Source organism: Trachemys scripta, chromosome 8, assembly GCF_013100865.1.
Source record: "Trachemys scripta elegans isolate TJP31775 chromosome 8, CAS_Tse_1.0, whole genome shotgun sequence".
In the NCBI taxonomy this organism is placed as follows: domain Eukaryota; kingdom Metazoa; phylum Chordata; order Testudines; family Emydidae; genus Trachemys; species Trachemys scripta.
Window position 1 is genome coordinate 55,826,465 of NC_048305.1, and position 18,755 is coordinate 55,845,219.

Sequence of the window (18,755 nt, forward strand, 5' to 3'; positions counted from 1 at the left end):
CACGGTGATGTTAGGGTTTCCATGTTCCATGACAGTCAAAAGGATCTTGTCCCATTCTTCTTCATGGAAGGTGATCTTGTAGCCTGCAACAACATTGATGGTGTGATGGCAGCACTCAACATCGTTCATGATCCAGATGAGTGGAGACTGTTCATTGATTCATCGAAGACGAGTCTTAAAGCTGTTTTACTGCATAATGGCAATGTTTTGCCATCAATTCCAGTTGGTCATGCAGTCCATATGAAGGAAACCTATGACAGCATGAAACAACTTTTGAGGTGCATAGTTATGACCAACAAGAGATTCCCACTACATCAAGAAAGATTGGCCACTCCGACAGTCATTGGAGCCTGGGAGGAAAAGTGTTCAGCATCCACCACTTGTTGAATCAAGGAAAATTTTGTTACCACTCTTACACATCAAGCTGGGTCTGATGAAGAACTTTGTCAAGGCCATTGACAAAACACAAGCAGTTTTCAAGTACCTCCGTGGAAAATTTCCAAGGTTAAGTGAAGCTAAGATAAAGGAAGGTGTCTTTGTTGGTCCTCAGATTCGTGAACTTCTTTGAGATGATGCATTTGACCATGCACTGCGTAGCAAGGAAAAGACGGCACGGAAAGCCTTCCAGTTAGTGGCAATACATTTTCTCATAAACAACAAGGCAGACAACTACAGATTGTTGGTGGAAAACCTCCTCAAGGCATACAAAAGCCTTGGTTGCAACATGTCACTAAAGATACATTTTTTGCACTCTCATCTAGATTTTTTTCCACCGAACTGCGGAGCAGTGAGCGACGAGCACGGCGAGCGATTTCACCAGGACATTGCAACAATGGAGAAACGCTATCAGGGCAAATGGAGTCCATCAATGCTTGCAGACTATTGCTGGACAGTGACAAGAGATGCTCCATTTAATGAATACAAGAGACAAGCCAAGAAGCGCCGAGTAGACACTGTATAGGACTAAACTATGTACATAATAGTTTTTTGCCTTTTGTTTCATAATAAATTTATATAACCCTTTTGCTGATTTTTAAAGTGTTACATAAACAGGACAGGTGAAATATTATCATGTAAAGCAACCATAAACACATGAAAAGACCTAGGTTTACAATTTATGATTAAAACTCTACTATCTACACAATATACATCGACATAAAATGTAAAAACTTAAATCTCTTAGAAACAGTAGCCAGTTGTTTTAATTGTCATATTTGAATTCAGCACATCAAAATACATAATAAATAGCACATTTTCTCTCTGAAGCAGACGACTTCTCATAAATTGTAGACCAGTGTAATCGAATGTACTCAGTGTTGGCCTAACTGGTCTCATTGACTTTAATGAGAACAGAGTTAGGCCAACACTGAGTGCTTTTTAAAAATCCAACCCCATCTCTCGCAGAGGATTTCTATCTTTAACGTTATAAACAGAAGACAATACAGCTATGTATACAGCACTTTTCATACAGACTACTGTGAATCTGAGTTGGTTGCTCACTTGGCTGAAACAGGACACTGCTGACTTAGAGTCTCTTGGATGGTGACTCCCTTCTACAAACAACAGGAGAGTGTGGCAGATAGCAGTGAAAGTCAGAGGGCTGTTGAAAATATGCAAAAAGTCTCTGATTCTAAAGGCTTTAAACCAGGGGAAGGCAGCCTTTCAGAAGTGGTGTGCCAAGTCTTCATTTATTCACTTTAATTTAAGGTTTCGCGTGCCGGTAATACATGTTAACGTTTTTTAGGTGTCTCTCTCTAAGTCTATATTATATAACTAAACTATTGTTGTATGTAAAGTAAACAAGGTTTTCAAAATGTTTAAGAAGCGTCATTTAAAATTAAATTAAATTGCTGATCTTACGCCGCCAGCCTGCTCAGCCCACTTCCAGCCTGGGGTTCTGTTCACCTAGGCCTGCAGCGGGCTGAGCAGGGCCTGCGGCCGGGACACTGGCTGGCAAGGGGCCAGCAGCCGGGACCCCAGACCTGGGCGGGGGGGGGGGGGGGGTTCAGGGGTCAGGGCAGAGGGTGCAGGGCAGAAGGCTGGGTGTATGGGGGGGGTTCAGAAGTCAGGGCAGAGGGCAGTGGGGAGTGTTCAGGGCAGAAGGCTGGGGTGTGTGGGGAGGTGCAGGGCAGAAGGCTGGGGTGTGTGGGGGATTCAGGGCAGAAGGCTGGGTGTGTGTTGGGTGGGGGGGTTACGGGAAGAGGGGTGGGGTGCTCGGCTCATGGGGGTGCTCCCAGCCCCCTGCCCTGAGCGGCTCATGGCAGGGGGCTGGGAGGGATATGCCCTGTTCCACCCCCTTCCCCCAGGCTCCATCCCTACCTCTCTCTGCCTGCTCTACGGAGCAGCGAGCACGCTGCCGCTCGGCTCTGCTCCGCTCCCCCTCCCCCTCGCAAGGGCCATCGCCAGTAGGGAGAGGGAGGGGGAGGAAGAGGAGGGGCCGGAACGCACCAAGCTGTGGGAAGAAGCGGGGGAGAAGGGAAGCTTGGCTGCCGCAGGACCAAGCTTCTGCCTCCTGCCCCCGCAGGGGAGAGCGGTGGGCGGGGGGGACTGAATGGGGCAGAGGGCCGGGACCCCCCTGCCCCCACTGCTCTCCCCTGCCGGAGCAGGAGGCAGAAGCTTGGTCCTGCAGCAGCCAAGCTTCCCTCCTCCCCCACTTCTTCCCCCAGCGTGGCGCTTTCCGGCCCCTCCGCCTCTCACCGGGCAGGCAGCGTGCCACTCAAAATCAGCTCGCGTGCCGTGTTTGGCACGCGTGCCATAGGTTGCCGACCCCTGCTTTAAACCAAATGCTTGGGCAGTTTATATTAGGTAGTTTGTATTGCAATATGTTACATAAAGGGAATAGATCGGTATTAAAAGGGAGTAAACCATGAATAATTTAAGATGTGTTGAGATACAATAATCTAAACAGAAAGCTAGCCGTGTACTCCAGGAATTAACTCTGAAATATTTGGTTAATCAAATTAAGAATGGAAAATCTCTTACCGCTGAACCCAGAATAAATCTTGGTTGAACCCGTTTAATTTGTTTACGCACTACATCAAAGAGAGAATCTGTCTCAGATCTCTAGTCCATCACTCGGATTTGACAAAGCCCTATCAGTATGTGTCAGATATTTTTGACTTTCCAATGGGAATAGTTACTTAGGCACTTTTGAAAATTCTCACATCTTTAGTGAATAGATTGCAGTCACCACACTTATACTGCTGTAAAGTTACAAGCCTTATTTAAAGAAGTTAGACTTAGTTTTACTATTTCACTTTAATATCTTTTTTTGCTTGTCAATGAAGCAGAACAAGAGAATGCATTTCAAAAACAGTTCCACTCTTAAAAGTTGCAATGTGAATCTAGCACCTTGTTATTCAACTTAACTGCGTATTCAGAATTGAACCTGCATTTTTACTGCTTTTTACTCCGATTAGCTTTGCACAGCTAGTACAGTTAAGAGAAACTGGATTATATTTCCCCTTATGAAGTTAAAAAAAAACTGTGTTGCATGGCAATCAGTACACCTGTACAAACCCAGTGAAGAGAAGGGGGGTTGCACACGTCACTAGGGCATAACTTGGAGACCACAGATGTCACTGAGGGCCTAACCTGGTCCGCAGAATTTTTTTAGCAATGAAGGTATGTAGGAAGGAATGAACCAAATCAAGAGTCAGGGCCCTATTTAAGTATACTGGGCTGTCAGTCAAAGCACACCTTTTATGGAGGTGGGGGTGGGGGGGAAGGGGGACAAACTAAACTCATTTGCCTTGAAATCATAAAACATGAAAGTTCACTATGCTATTCTCAGAGAGAATTTTCAGAACAGAAATGCACTTTAAATACCATGTTCCTCAATTATCTTCTTCAATGTTAGTCAAACAAATCATTAGAACCTTTCTATCCAAGCACCTTGGAGAGAGTCTATTAACCTGACTCCTCAATATATGAAGTTTACTTAGTTTTGTATCGATATTACTACTTGTACTGTAAATCACCTTCTAGAACTTTTTGAATAAAAAATTTAAAATAGTACTTAATTAGATATGCCATATTAGTGTTTTTCTGAAAACACAACTTATCCTTGTGCACAGTAAAGCTAAACGATGCAAAATCCATTACCAGCCACAAATACAACTAATTCGAAATTCTTTCACTCTTTACCCATGGATTTGAATTAGAATTACAATAATGTAACAGCATGCAGTTCAAAATCTAACCCCAATAAATAAGAGACTATAGAAAGCAAACCTCAAATATTGATGTTCCTGTGAATCGGCTTAAAGCAGCAAACTCAAGTATCAAGGTACCTGCACAAGCTGTACAGGTATCAGTCTCTGTTCCTGTTCGAGCTTCTGGACTTCTTAAACCAAATTTTAAATTAACCTAAAAGAAAATAGAGATTGTATCTTTTATTAGCTGCAAATATATATATATACACACGTCAATGATGGGAAAGGGATAAGAACTTAGATACTGTACTTTATCTGTTCTTATTAAAAAACAAAAATCTTAATCTTGTCTCATCTGACACTACAACCACTCTTAACTCTACAGCCATAAAAAGGTATGTTGGGTAAAATTTTCAGAAGTGCCTATGTCACTTAGAAGTAGAGCTGCATGGAAACTGTTTCTCATCCTACAAAAAAAAAAAAAAAAAAAAAAAATCAAGATTTCAAAAAATGTTCTTGTTCTGCATCAGGTCAAAACAGAGACCTTTCAAAATTATTTGTGAAAAATGAGAGAGAATCCAATATATTCAACAACCCAGTGGTAATGGCTACTCGCCTAGGATGTGGAACACTCAGGTTCAAGTCCCTGCTCTGATACATTATAATTAACCAATAAGCTAAGAGTGTGCCATGCGTTAGCTTCATGTAATGAAAAGTTACAAATATAAAGAAAAATTCCAAATTATACCCCAACAATAACCTTTGCAAAACAAAACAAAAAAAACCTGGAGACTTTTTTTTTTTTTTTTTAAATAGGCAAACTGAAAGTTAGGTGAATTTTAAGTTGAACCCAAAAGGTACATGCTGAACACTCCCAATTAACAAGGCTGTAGAAGGCACATCAGTAAATTTTAAGTAACTCTGAAAAGCCATTGTTGTTCCAGATAATTTAGTCATGTCTAGAGGTGCAAGATACTAGTAGACAGTGGTTTCATGAGATTTCTGCCATCTCTAATAAGTCAGAATGATGCATTCTGGGTCATTGTCAGCAAACCTGGAAAAGCAACAAGCTTAGCCCAAAACAAAATTTAAGAAATCAGTTAGCACCAGTCATGAAATATTAATTGATCTGCATTATTAGATGTATGGAAAATATAAATATCTGTGATATCTGTTTACACCCACAACTGACACTAATAAAAAAGGGCTTATAAAAAAGTTTAAATGAATTCTGTGCCAAATGCCTCCACAGCCTAGTTAGCAAGGACATTCAGCCTGTTTTTAACTCACAACTGAACTATTTTCTGATCCTAGATACAAAGAAAATTAATGCATAATCTATCACAAATAAGGTTCTCTCCCTTTCTACTAAATAACTTCCTGAAATATTAAAGTTTTGTCTATTGTGAGGGATGATCTGGATTATAAAACACTTACTCTTGGATAAGGGAGACCACTAGTAGTGTTGAAAGCAGGTAAAAGTTTGTAGCCCAGTTGTTTTGCCATGTGGAGAAGTTCACCACCGTACCACTGCATGTATTCACCTTTTTCTTTCAGCATAATTGCCACAGAGTGCCCACCTAAAAGACCTCTAAACACAAGATATTCACATGTATTTCATGTCAGTAGGTTACAGTAGTGCAATAATTTCTATGATTCTATTATATCATGACAAGCACTGTATAAACAATTGTGATATGCGTTTCAGAAGTGCTGAGCACATACAATTCCAATTGAAATCAATGGAAGCTGTGATGCACCTCTGAAAAAAAAAAAACACCACCACCAAGCACTTAATGACTACGGTGAATTTTTTTTTTCTGTAAGTAACAGCCTTAAAGAGTGACGAGCAGATCATTAACAATAAATTGTTCCCTATAGCATTTCACTGAATATATATAAAACACATTGAAGTAGTAGATTACTGAAGAGAACTAAATGATTAATCCTGCACATGGATGGGGTAGAGATCAGTATCTTAAAGGTTATCATGAGCTAAATGAAGTGATGATGTTTATATAAGCCCCTAGTAATCAAATATGATTATCATTTAGTTCTATGTGAAAACTTTCTGAAACAATAGTAAAGATATCTGAATTCTCAACAGGGGTGGCTCTATGTTTTTTGCCGCCCCAAGCCCCTTCGGAGGCACATGCGGATTCGGCAGCATTTCTGCGGGTGACTTGCCAGTCCCGTGCCTTCGGCATGCCTGCCACCGAATTGCCGCAAAAGCCGCGGGACCGGCAGACCCCCCGCAGGCATGCCACCGAAGGCGGCTTGACTGCCACCCTCACAGCGACTGGCAGGCCGCCCCCCGCGGCTTGCCGCCCCAGACACACGCTTGCTGCGCTGGTGGCTGGAGCCGCCCCTGATTCTGAGGAGCATACTTGTTTAGTATCTATAAACAAGCTTCTTTGAAGGAACCTGCCAGCACCTTGATGATTTTAAAAAACACAAACAGATGTTGTCTGTGTTTTTCATTCTCAAGAGTGATTATCACATTTCAAAATTATCCCTTAGCCACAGACCTAATATACTGCACACTCCTTTTTGACTCAAAACATAAATAACTAGAACCCATGAGATTGTACAAGTCGAATTTTATAAACTAGAAACATTTGACATTGTGTATATCGAATGTTTGACAACATAATCTTAGCTTTGAGGCCATGTGTACACTAGGAAAACAAGCTTTGACATACAGGTTGTCAGCCACTGCTATCTTGGCACTTTTTTCAATTGGTATTGAAAATAGCTATCCTGTGGGTGTCGACAGCCAACTGAATTTGACATCTATTATATCAGTTCCTTCCTACAACAGAAGTTAAATTCTGTTGATCCAGGGGAACCACCATTCTCAACATCAGCTGAAGTGGAAGGAAATGTTTGACAGGACATAAGCTTGAGATCACATCTTAAGTGCACTGAAGATGAAGAAAGCTAGTTACTTACCCAAGGACTCTTATGTTAGTTTCAAACACTGATACAACTATGTCATTATCTAAATTAACATCTTTTATCACATTTTTTACAGCATCTTCAAACTCTTTGGTTTTATTTAACACCTGGAAAACAAAAATAACTTCAGTCATTTTAGGTTCTGATGCTGTAAAACTGATCTACTTCAAAAAGTGCTAGTGTAATCAGACGTTCAAGTACGATATAACAGTTCAACATGTTAAAAAGCAGGAAATATTCAAGATGGCTCAAATTGCTTTTCTGCCTGACCATATCATATTCTGATACATTATGTGAATAGGTATCAGTGTTAGTCTGGTTTGCTAGTGACATACGTCAATGACAAAGTAGTTATCACAGGGAATAATTCACTGAAAATGTATCTGATTACCCATTTTGTTCCTTTCTTTCACTATAGTGCATTGTATTCAGTGTTTGCTACTGCCTGCACCCACATATTCTATTCCTCGAAATCTGGAACTGAACTCCATAGTTCAAGCTCATGCCTGCTATAAGGTCTGAAAATAGGACTGTCAAGTGATTTAAAAAATTAATCGTGATTAATCATGCAATTAAAAAAAGTAATAGTTTTTAATCGTGTGATTAATCGCACTGTTAAACAATAATAGAATATCATTTATTTAAATATTTTTGGATGTTTTCTACATTGTGAAATATATTGATTTCAATTACAACATAAAATACAAAGTGTACAGTACTCACTTTATTTTTTATTACAAGTATTTGCACGGTAAAAAAACAAAAGAAATATTTTTCAATTCACCTAGTACAAGAACTGTACTGTACTGTAAATTCTGCCTAAGAAACATAAGAACAGCCATACTTGGTCAGACCAAAGGTCTTTTTTCCTTCAGAACTGGTGCTGCAGAGCTACTTGTGGCCACTAGGGGCCATTGGACCCGGCAGACCACAATTTACAAATAGAAGACACTGCTGGAGCTGGAGATCTCCCCGCAGCTGCAGTTCCTGGCATGCCTGAAGGAAGGAGGCGACATGCAGGAAACTCCATATAAGCCTGGGATGCAGCATCAGGCTGTTTCTCCCTCTCGATCCCTGGGCTCTGGGGTGGGAGCACGGCTGGCCTATAGGGTGGGATGGGGGTGTGGGTGTCTGAGCTGAGGAGGCACCCCAAGGTTGGGCTCTTGGGGAGATGGGGCAGATTTCTGGGAGGCTCTCCCGCAGCTAAGTTCTTTGAGGAGGGGGCGCAGGTGTCTGGGCCCAGGAGGCCCCTGCGGCTGGGCTCCAAGTGCAGGTGTCTGGGCTGGGGGGCACCCCGAAGCGGCGCTCTGGGAGGCGAGCGTGGGTGTCTAGGCTGGGAGGCACCTGCAGCTGGGCTCTGGGGGGAAGGGGTGCAGCTATCTGGGCTGGGGGGACCCTGTGGCTGGGCTTTGTGAGGGGGAGGGGAAGAGAAACAGGAACTGGGGTTTTGTAGGGGTTTCTTTACTCACTCCTCTTTACTCCTGAGGGAATCTTTTTTTGTTGTCTGTATTGTTACAGACATAGTTGCTAATAAGTATTTTGAAATGAATTATCAAAATAATTGAAACTGGCATGATTATGTTTGTTATTTTCACAAATAAAATAATCAGAATTGTGCGTAGAATTTTTAATTTTTTGGCATAGAATTCCCCCAGGAGTCAACAGATTAACTTGGGCCTGGTCTACACTAGAAATTTACCCACGAAAGCTGATGCTCCAATACATCTGTTAAAGGTGCCACAGGACTCTCTGTTGCTTTTTACAGATCCAGACTAACACGGCTACACCTCTGATACGAGAAATTTAGCTCAGTATAACTACGTCACTCAGGGTTGTGCAACATCCACCCCACTGAGCAACAGAGTTAAACTGACCTAACCCTCTGTGTAAACAGCATCTCCCAGGGAGGCAGAGTACCTATACCAGGGGTAGACAAACTACGGCCCAAGAGCCGCATCTGGCCCTCGAGCTCCCGCTGGGGAGTGGAGTTGGGGACTTGCCCCACTCAGCACAACTCCTGGAAGCAGCGGCATGTCCCCCTTCTGGCTCCTACGCATAGGGGCAGCCAGGAGGCTCCACCCACTGCCCCCACCCCAAGCGATGGGGCAGCGTGCACTGCCTGTCTGCGCCTCCGCATAGGAGCTGGAGGGGGGACATGCTGCTGGTTCTGGGAGCTGCTTGAGGTAAGCACCCTCCTGCATCCCTAGCTTCACCCCAGAGCCCACACTCCCAGCCGGAGCCCTCACCCCCTCCCACATCCCAACCCCCAATTTTGTGAGCATTCATGGCCCACCATACAATTTCCATACCCAGATGTGGCCCTCAGGCCAAAAAGTTTGCCCACCCGTGACCTACACTGACAGAAGAACCCTTTCCATTGGTGCAGGTAGTGTCTACACTGAAGTGCTACAGCGATGCAGCTGTGCTGCTGCAGCATTTTAAGTGTAGAAAAGCCCTTACATTAGCAGGGGAAGCAAATGTATATTACTGTTATAAGTTAAAAAAAAATTAAGTAACAGCAACACAATGAGCATTCATTTGGATCAACTACAAGGCCAAGGAAGTATCTTAATATTTAAAAAAAAATTCCAAGTAACATCACTGTCTATTGTATCCATTGTTTACAGGTCTTTACAACAGAGTAGCTGCCTTTTTGATGGAATAAGAGACTTAACTGAGTTTCCTTACTTAACACTTCACGTTTATTTCAAAAGAACAGAATTCTAACCTGGAAATCTGACTAGAAGTAGATAAACAGTTATTCGTCAATGAAACATTGCAAAACAGATCAAACCTACCACAAGAGTGTCCAAGGTATCAATCAGTGTCAGTGAAAACCTATGAAATAAAATTTAAACCAGATATATAATTAAAATTCGGCATGGTTTTGGTTTATATTCTGGTATGATGTTATTTTTAACCCCAAAAATCTTAGAAATAACATGACGCAATCATCACAGATTGCCAGTTGATAAAAAATATGCTAGTTTTAAATGATGGATATTTAAACAAAAAGGTGTAAATACTGACAACGATTAAACCTATTCTTCTTTGAATAGACATTAGCAACTCCTACTGACCAGAATTGGAGCTAATGAATAGTTTACACTTATGATGGTAAGAGTCATTTTGACTTCTTGTTTTTAGTTACCTTTGAAAGCTTTCTGTCATTTAAAATGTGGCTTATTAAACTAGCACAATGGCTAATAGGCTCTTGCTCTGAAGAGCTGATAATGAACCCAGCCACACCTGTTTCAGCCATTGAATTCACTGGCGGCCTTAAGTGTGCACTGATGTATCGATGATTTCTCTAAGAAAAAAATTGCACTATCCAAAATTATTCTAAACTCTTATCCCATTTGATGAGATAAATTCCATTTTTCTTGATAAAGGAATAACTACATATCAGTTAACCTCATGGGAGGAGAGGAAAAAGTGGCTATAGAAATTACTAAACTATGTTTTGTTCCCACCACCTCTCTCATTTATAATATGACAATTCTGCATTTGTGCGCATCTAGAACAGGGGTGGACAAACTTTTTGTTCCGAGGGCCACATCTGTGTGGGGAAATTGTATGCAGGGCCATGAATGTAGGGCTGGGCAGGGGGGCAGGAGGGAATGCAGGATGTGGGAGGGGGGTGCAGCGTGCAGGAAGGGGTTCAGGGCAAGGAGTTGGGGTGAAGGGGAGGTGCAACAGGGGGCTCAGGGCAGGGAGCTGGGATGCAGCAGGAGGCTCAGGGCAGGGGGTTGGGGTGCAGGCTCCGACCCAACGCCGCTTACCTTGAGCAGCTCCAGGGTGGCAGCGGTGCGTAGTGGGGCTAAGGCAGGCTCCCTGCATGCCCTGGTCCCACACCACTCCCGGAAGCGGCCAGCAGCATGTCCCTGCGGCCCCTGGGGGACGGGACGGGACGCAGAGGGCTCTGCTAGCTGCCCTCGCCTGCGAGTACTTCCTCCGAAGCTCCCATTGGCCGCAGTTCACCATTCCCGGCCAATGTGAGTTGTGGGGGGCAGCGTCTGCAGGCGACAGCAGTGCACGGAGCCCTCTGCCCACACCCCTCCGTCCAGGGGCTGTAGGAGCATGGTGCCAGCCGCTTCCAGGAACGGCGCGGGGCCAGGGCAAGCAGGGAGCCTGCCTTAGCCCCGCTGCGCCACGGGGCTAGCAATCCCACAGGCCAGATCCAAAGCCCTGATGGGCTGGATCTGGCCTGCGGGCCGTAGTTTGCCCACCCCAATCTAGAAAATCAAGCAAGGGTTTTGAGGGTGCATCAACTGAAGTATTAGCAACAAAATGTGTTAAGATTTGCATGTTCATATAAGATAATCACTGCTTCAAATACTAACTTTCCCAAGGCATCGTCTACATCCCCACGACTTGGTTCCTGACCCCGAACCCGTCCACGGCAAGTTAAAGGCATGAGTTCATCAGCTGGGTAGGCATGTTCCTGTAAGAACAAAACCAGAAGGTAAAGAGAGTACAGTTCAGTTTAATTAAATCATTGTAACCTGTTGAAAGGAAGCAGGATTGTAGTAAATTTATGAAAAATCTATGTGTCATCTATCTGGCTAAACTCAAACTCAAGATAACACAGCAGCAGCTTCCTCTTCATGGTCAGTAACTGACAACCATTAAACCACACAAAATATACTAGCAGCCAGGCCATATAGTACAATGCCCCTCCTCCCCGCCCCAGAGGAGCAATAGTTTGGAGTACTTAATGGCATCTCTAAAATAAATGCTCAATTTGAACACTTGAGGTCCATCTTGTGTTTCCTGCAACAAATGCACAGGAGATTGCTTTCTGCAGTGGAGAAAATCTACACTGTTAATCTAATAGTCTTTTTCCTCCATTAAAGAACTGATCTATCGTCCAGCGTTAATGCAAAAACAGTCTGGGTGGAAGACTTGCTCATTTTACAAAAATGTGAAAATTAGCTCCATTTTACAGAAAGGAGACATGGAAGTTCAAAGGTTAAGGACAACATTTTAAAAAGCACTTAAGTGACCTAGACGCCTAAGTCTCACTGAAAAAAATCAAAGGGATAGAGGCTCCTAAACCACTTTTGAAAACTGGACCTAGATACTTTGAAAATTTTACCCTTCGTGATTTGTCCAAGGTCACAGAATCAGTGAAGATGAGAAAAGAACTCAGTCAGAATATAAAACAATAAAATACAACCAAATGACTATGTGTAACAAAAGAAAACATGACAAGTTTGGAGTAGTTTTTGAAAATGATGACCATTTCAGGGGTGAGGAGAGGGATTACTTTCCATTGCTCTAGCAAAACAGTTTTACTCTAACACTACATACACCTCTACCTCAATATAACGCTGTCCTCAGGAGCCAAAAAATCTTACCGTGTTATAGGTGAAACCGCGTTATATCAAACTTGCTTTGATCCGCCAGAATGCGCATTCCCCGCCCCCCCGGAGCACTGCTTTACCGCGTTATATCAGAATTTGTGTTGTATCGGGTCGCGTTATATCAGGGAAGAGGTGTACTTAGCATCCTTCAGTCAGTCAGAAATATCAACAATGTCAGTATAGCCCAGGGGTAGGCAACCTGCGGCACGCGAGCTGATTTTCAGTGGCACTCACACTTCCCGGGTCCTGGCCACCAGTCCGGGGGGCTCTGTATTTTAATTTAATTTTAAATGAAGCTTCTTAAACATTTTAAAAACCTTATTTACTTTACATATATAACTAAACTATTATTGTATTATAAACTTATAGAAAGAGACCTTCTAAAAACGTTAAAATGTATTACCTGCACGCGAAACCTTAAATTAGAGTGAATAAATGAAGACTCGGCACACCACTTCTGAAAGGTTGCCGACCCCTGGAATAGCCCAAATCAGGTGTGCTGAATAAAATACCTGTTTATGGTCCCACTGAAGTCAATGCAAATTTTGTAGCTGACTTCAATGTGAGCAAAATCAAGCCTTAAGGCCCTAGTTCAGAGTTCTGGTTACTGTCAAAATAAAAAGGTACTAAAGTTGGAGAGTCAGAAACTGAAATAAGAATGATACAGAGACCGGTGAAATATTTTGGTGTAAGACTTGATTTTTAAGTTTCTTTTAAAATAGATTTTCAAAATTCTATTTGCTCCTGGCTCTTTTGACAAGCACATAAAGTGCTAGCTTTTTTCTTAGTAATCAATAGAGGAAAGGGCTGGAAAGTAAGTTTTGTACTTGGGCTAGTAAATTCAAAGCTTTTCACCAAACAGTTTTATTTTTAAACCACTACCAGAATGACACATGTAAAGAAATAAAAACATACATACAAATTTTAATTATGAACAGTAACCCAGGTTTTTTGGCAAGTTATGAGACTCACCAATAGAATTAGGAAAATAAAGCTTTATAAAGACCAAAAAAATACTTAAAATAAATGTTGTGCAAGGTGTTGACTTCCTATAAGATGTGTAGTATGAGGGAACAATTAGTGATGGAACAGGTCTACCTCAGTTCCACTGGTTGCTGTATTATACTATCCAATTCTAATTTTAGAGTAGAAATCTAATGAGCAGCATACTAGAAGCAAAATTGCAGCAAATGAATATATGCAGCGGAACATATTCAATATCATTTATGAGTATGTGCTATGACAGATTAGTGTGACTGTTTATCCAGATACATGGGGTAGGGAAGAAAAAGTATGGGTTGTTTTTCAATTGATGGCCTATTGTTCTTTGAAAACTCTGGTCCTATCACCACCTTCTAATCTTCCTGAGTTCAGCTACCAGAGCCAAGGTATAGCTCTCATTTTGAATATAGTACACTGTACAATTATCCTGAAAAACTGATTAGTGAACTGTGAAGTAGAAGCAAATTCAAAATTAAGAGATCACTAGCTAAAATTGTGGAGAAAGCCAATAATCAGGTAATTCTGATAAAGCTACCTTCAAGACAGACAGAAAGGGAACATTACTCACTAAAACAAAAGTAAGTCTACATCCTGAAAAGCAGGAAACACTGAAAAATGAGGGAATACAGGTTAGTTATCTAGATCTATCTAGAGATGGGTTAAGGCTATGGGGCCAAATGCTGTCCTGAGTTATACCCCCTTCCAATTCAATTGAGATCAGTGGATAAAGAGGAGATGTATCAAGGGCAAAATTTGGCGCACAAACTACATAGGTTTAAACATCTGTATGTCTTAAATTTATAAGAACATGTCCTGATTGACAAATAGGGCAGTTTGGTCTATGTCAGGACTCTAAATTAAGAACAGCATTGTTACATTCGACTTGCAAAAAATGCACACAGCTGCCAGTGCTGTATGATTAGGACTACTGACCCAAGGGACTAACACAACTGGCTTTTCACATAACCTTTGTGAGAGTGTGAAGAAATGCTCCTAGTTATTAGACTTGTCGGTGAGGGAATAAAAAGCTACTATCTGCCCTCCCAATTGACATATGAAAAAGTATAAAAGATACCCAACTGCATGCAAACATGAAATGTGAGCCTAATCCATTCAAGTCCAAAAATACAGAAATAGTAAATCAACATTTTTCAGCTCCTTGTCTCAAAAACTGCTGTAAAAAAAAAAAAACAACAACAATTTTCTTGCTATCAGTGTCAAAGTTGAAACTCTAGTCTTTACTTCAAGTTAAACAAACACAGAATGTGACTTGTTTATTTAATGCTCTAGCATACGTGGCAAGTAAATATCCTTTTGACATTCATGCTTCCAGGATATCTGAAGTCATACTTCCTCTTAACCCAACGTTTTCTTGCCACAAATGTAGAGAAGGTAGCTATTAGCTTCAAATGTACAGTAATGCAAAGTAAAGGACAAATATCTCAGCTGACTGAAGAATTTTGTCCAACGTTAGGTTCTCTAATTGAAAGCAATAAAGACAGAGCAAGGCAGATTGAAAGCCAGACATTTTTATGTAGTCAGGTTTCAAGTAACTAACTAGAAATTATTTCCATCCAAAGAAGCCAGTTGCAAGTCACACTGTTAGGCAATATACAGAAGAGTTAGAATGTCAACCAAAAACAACTACTTGAAGTTTTGTTTTTCAAAAAATCAAACAATTCTGTATCACTTCATAGCCTACATACTTGAACATATAATAAAAAACAGTCCTCACAATAGCTTCTATTCTGTGCTTTAATACCTTTGGTATTTATAAACAGCAAAAAATCTCATTCACTGTATATTATCTATTTACATGTCTCATTAACTTTTAACCTCTTTGGAAGTTAAAGGGTTACAACATAATATTGAGCCCTACAGTCAACATACTCTCAAGGGACAGTGGTTTTCCATGTGTGAGCAGGTGCAATTTACGAAAGAAAGGTCTGTGTTGTAATAAGAACACGTATATGCCCAGCCGAGAAAATACAAAGATGAAAACAATTAAAATGTTTTTGTTAAAAGAACATACTTTACTAGATTAAGGTATCATAAGAATGACTGGTATTTCAGGCCGTGTCTACACTACCGCTTTTGTCAGTATAACTTATGTCGTTCAGGGCTGTGGAAAAAGCCTTAGATGGCCTTAGATTTTCAGATGTACAGTTAACAGGGGTCACCTGTTTCCCCATTTCAGTGTATTGACAGTATTGTATTCTTCTCATCAATAACTGTATTTTAAAGGTAAAAATTCTACTGTTGAAATAAAAACATTTATTCTGGAACAGGACCAAACTAATAAATTAGGATATAACAAGATTGACTAAACAACAAAACAGTCTCATGTCCAAGACAACTGAAAGAGACCTAAAATTGTTGTGACAACACTAAATTACAACACATATATATATTTTTATATATCATATAAATAGTAGTAAATGTGGACCACTTAATTACATTACAATTGCCTATTTAGCACCAGGTTATGCAATATGGGTCTGATGCTACAGGGTTTTTAAGTGAAATGGAACTTTTGTGAGCAAAGAGGCTGCAAAATCTACAGCAAATATAACATCACAAGGCCAATATGAGGTTACATAACTAATGTTAGGCCGACAAAGTGTAATCAAAGTTATCCGCAGGAATATATAAACATTTTTATATACTATTCAGTAGCACAACCAATACATTATTAACAATTACTGTATTCAGTAGAATTTGATAACTACAGACACGTATCTTTTCAAGTGTTCTTGGTCTGTAGGTATTTTGCAACATTTTTGTTCAGAGGTCTCATGCTACCAAATAAGTCAAGGAACACTGATTTAGTAAGAAATTTATAAGAGGAGACAAACTACATTAAGAATAGCAAGCAAGTTTACATAGTAAGGTCCTGATCCTACAATGAGAGAAATGCAGGTTTACCTGTACAGAGCCCCATTAGGGGCTTTTAGCTTTATAGGCCACCTGTAAGGATCCAACTGAAAAAATCAGACCTTAAGACTGTATTGCAACATCTTTTTCCCGTTAAAATATTTTTAAATTCCATAACTTAGCACTTTTTATTTTCAATTATCTTTACAAAACACTTAAATGCTTAGAGACTACTGCATTTCAGATCTAGGGGGTGGGGTGGGGGGAATCAAGTATAGGTTAAGTAACCTGTCAGGAATTCCTAGCTACTGTTCCTGTGATCAAACATTACTATCCCCCTACATTCATATTTCTCATATGCAATTAGACATTTCAAAAGAAAATCATATAAGCTGCACATACGAACTTCAACTTCAGTTTTCCCCCCAACAGAGTTTCAGCAAGTTTTTTTAAATCTGCCAGGTCGATGATAAAACTGCTGACAAATGCAAAACAAACTTTAATTTATACGTAAGCAAAATTGAAGAAATTGGTATTTTACTTACCATGTAATTGCTATAAGCATGATCAAACATTTCTAACACTTGATTCCTAAGAAAAGGAACAGGAAAAAATTTGCTGAATTAATTATCAGTTTCATATTTCCTCTTCTATTTGTCAAACTTTAACACAATAGAAGTACTGTAGTTTAATATCTGGAGATTAATATCAGATGCCCATAAAAATACATAACATTCACTTCATCTCCGGAACTTTGCTCAAGTAAAGTTGATGAAGTAAAACAATGAGTGGCAAGATATTTTATGGTCTGTTTGGATCTTATGAAAGAGAGGAGAATGAAACACTATCTAAAGCTAGTCCAAGAGTAGCAGGTGGTGTGCAAACTGAACCCCAACAGGCCAGTCCTGTAACACTACTGCTATTCCAATACTGGGGCTTCTTCTGAATAAAACTTGTTAATGTCCCTAAATTTACTGTGCAATTATTTGTTTCTGGGATTGTTGCACCTGGAAAGAGAAAAGAACTTCCAATCATAAAATCCAGTTTTCCAGTGCAGTATATTTTCATTTTTTAATCATATTATTATACTGAAAAGACCAAATAGGCTACTAGATACTTTGCTAGACACTAAAAATCATGGTCTTAGGCGATGTCTATAATATGCACCTTTTAGCGACATGGCTGTGCTGCTACAGCCATGCCACTAAAAGGCATGCACTGTAGCCACTGTTTGTCGGCATGAGAGAGCTCTCCTGCTGACAAAAAACTTCCACCCCCCACAAGCAGCAGCAGGCGCTGTTCACACGGGTGATTTTAGTAGGTAAAACTTTTATCGTTCAGGGGGATGTTTGTTTAACACCCTGGAATGACAAAAGTTTTGCTGATGAAGTGCCAGTGCATACGACATACCCCCAGTGTAGACAAAGCCATAATAAAGACAATGGATTTATGACTTATTACAACAATCTGTAAGCCACTAACCCCCTTTTTTGTCCTATGATTACAGGGGTGTAAACAGGCCACTTCACCTTGAATGGTCCCTTAGAATATGTGCTAACTACTTATGATAAACCATCTGTTTGGTCTTGTATTTAGCTGACACCCTGAGTCTCTTTCTCAGATCTGAAGAAGAGTTGTGTTGCTGGAAACCCTTTTCTCTCACCAACAGAAGCACCCACCTTTCTACCTAAGAACCAGTCAGGAGGCACATGCCTCATTCAGCAAAACCCAAGTACATAGTTCTGTGTTCCTTCTGCAACAGTTGGTATCATCAACACCCAAAGCTATTTTACGTTTTAGTGGAATCATAAGTTACCAGGTTCTATATTTTCCCTGAATTACAATCTTGGTAAGTAAAAAAAAAAAAAATAGTTTCAATATTATTTATGAATGTATATATTTGTAATGTCTAAATTGTGGTCATGATCAGAAATGTCACTATATTCAATGGCACACACTCTCTCAATAGCTGCTTCCTGTCTTAGCAAAGACTATTTTACTAACAAAAGAGGTTTTTCCCTACTATTTTTCCCTACTATTAGTAATGCAAATACAGAGCAAGTTGGATTCTATTCTGACTTGGGCATCAACAATGTTCACAAAATATCTATTACTGTTGTAGCTGATGTAAGAAGCAAGAAGAACTCAGCTAGATTTTCAAACACCCAACTGAGATTACTGGCTTGGCAGTTAAGAAAAATAATTTTAACTCATCTAAACAAATTTATTATGAAATTAGGAAAAAGAATAAACATGGACCCCAATGATGCCTTTTTCAATCATTTCACCAATTATAACCATTTGATGGCCTCAATTCTGCAATTTAGCTGTGCAGGTGAAATCCTAGGCCCACACAGAGCCCCATCCACTTCAATGTGACCATGTGGTCTACCCATACAGA

The 18,755-nt window shown here is 40.6% G+C and overlaps 1 protein-coding gene across 3 annotated transcripts in view; it reads right to left on the reverse strand.

Annotated features, from left to right (window-relative positions):
• EDEM3 (ER degradation enhancing alpha-mannosidase like protein 3) overlaps nt 1-18,755 on the reverse strand; it is a 50,551-nt gene that overhangs the window by 29,645 nt on the left and 2,151 nt on the right. For 2 of the 3 annotated variants that reach the window (XM_034779349.1, XM_034779347.1), the window contains exons 2-7: nt 16,900-16,945; nt 11,456-11,556; nt 9,911-9,950; nt 7,107-7,219; nt 5,592-5,745; nt 4,234-4,368 (exon numbers count right to left, since the gene is read on the reverse strand). In XM_034779349.1, the coding sequence (XP_034635240.1) occupies nt 4,234-4,368; nt 5,592-5,745; nt 7,107-7,219; nt 9,911-9,950; nt 11,456-11,556; nt 16,900-16,945 (589 nt within the window). Of the gene's footprint in view, nt 1-4,233; nt 4,369-5,591; nt 5,746-7,106; nt 7,220-9,910; nt 9,951-11,455; nt 11,557-16,899; nt 16,946-18,755 lie in introns of those variants that run through there. The other variant, XM_034779348.1, reaches the window with a different exon arrangement.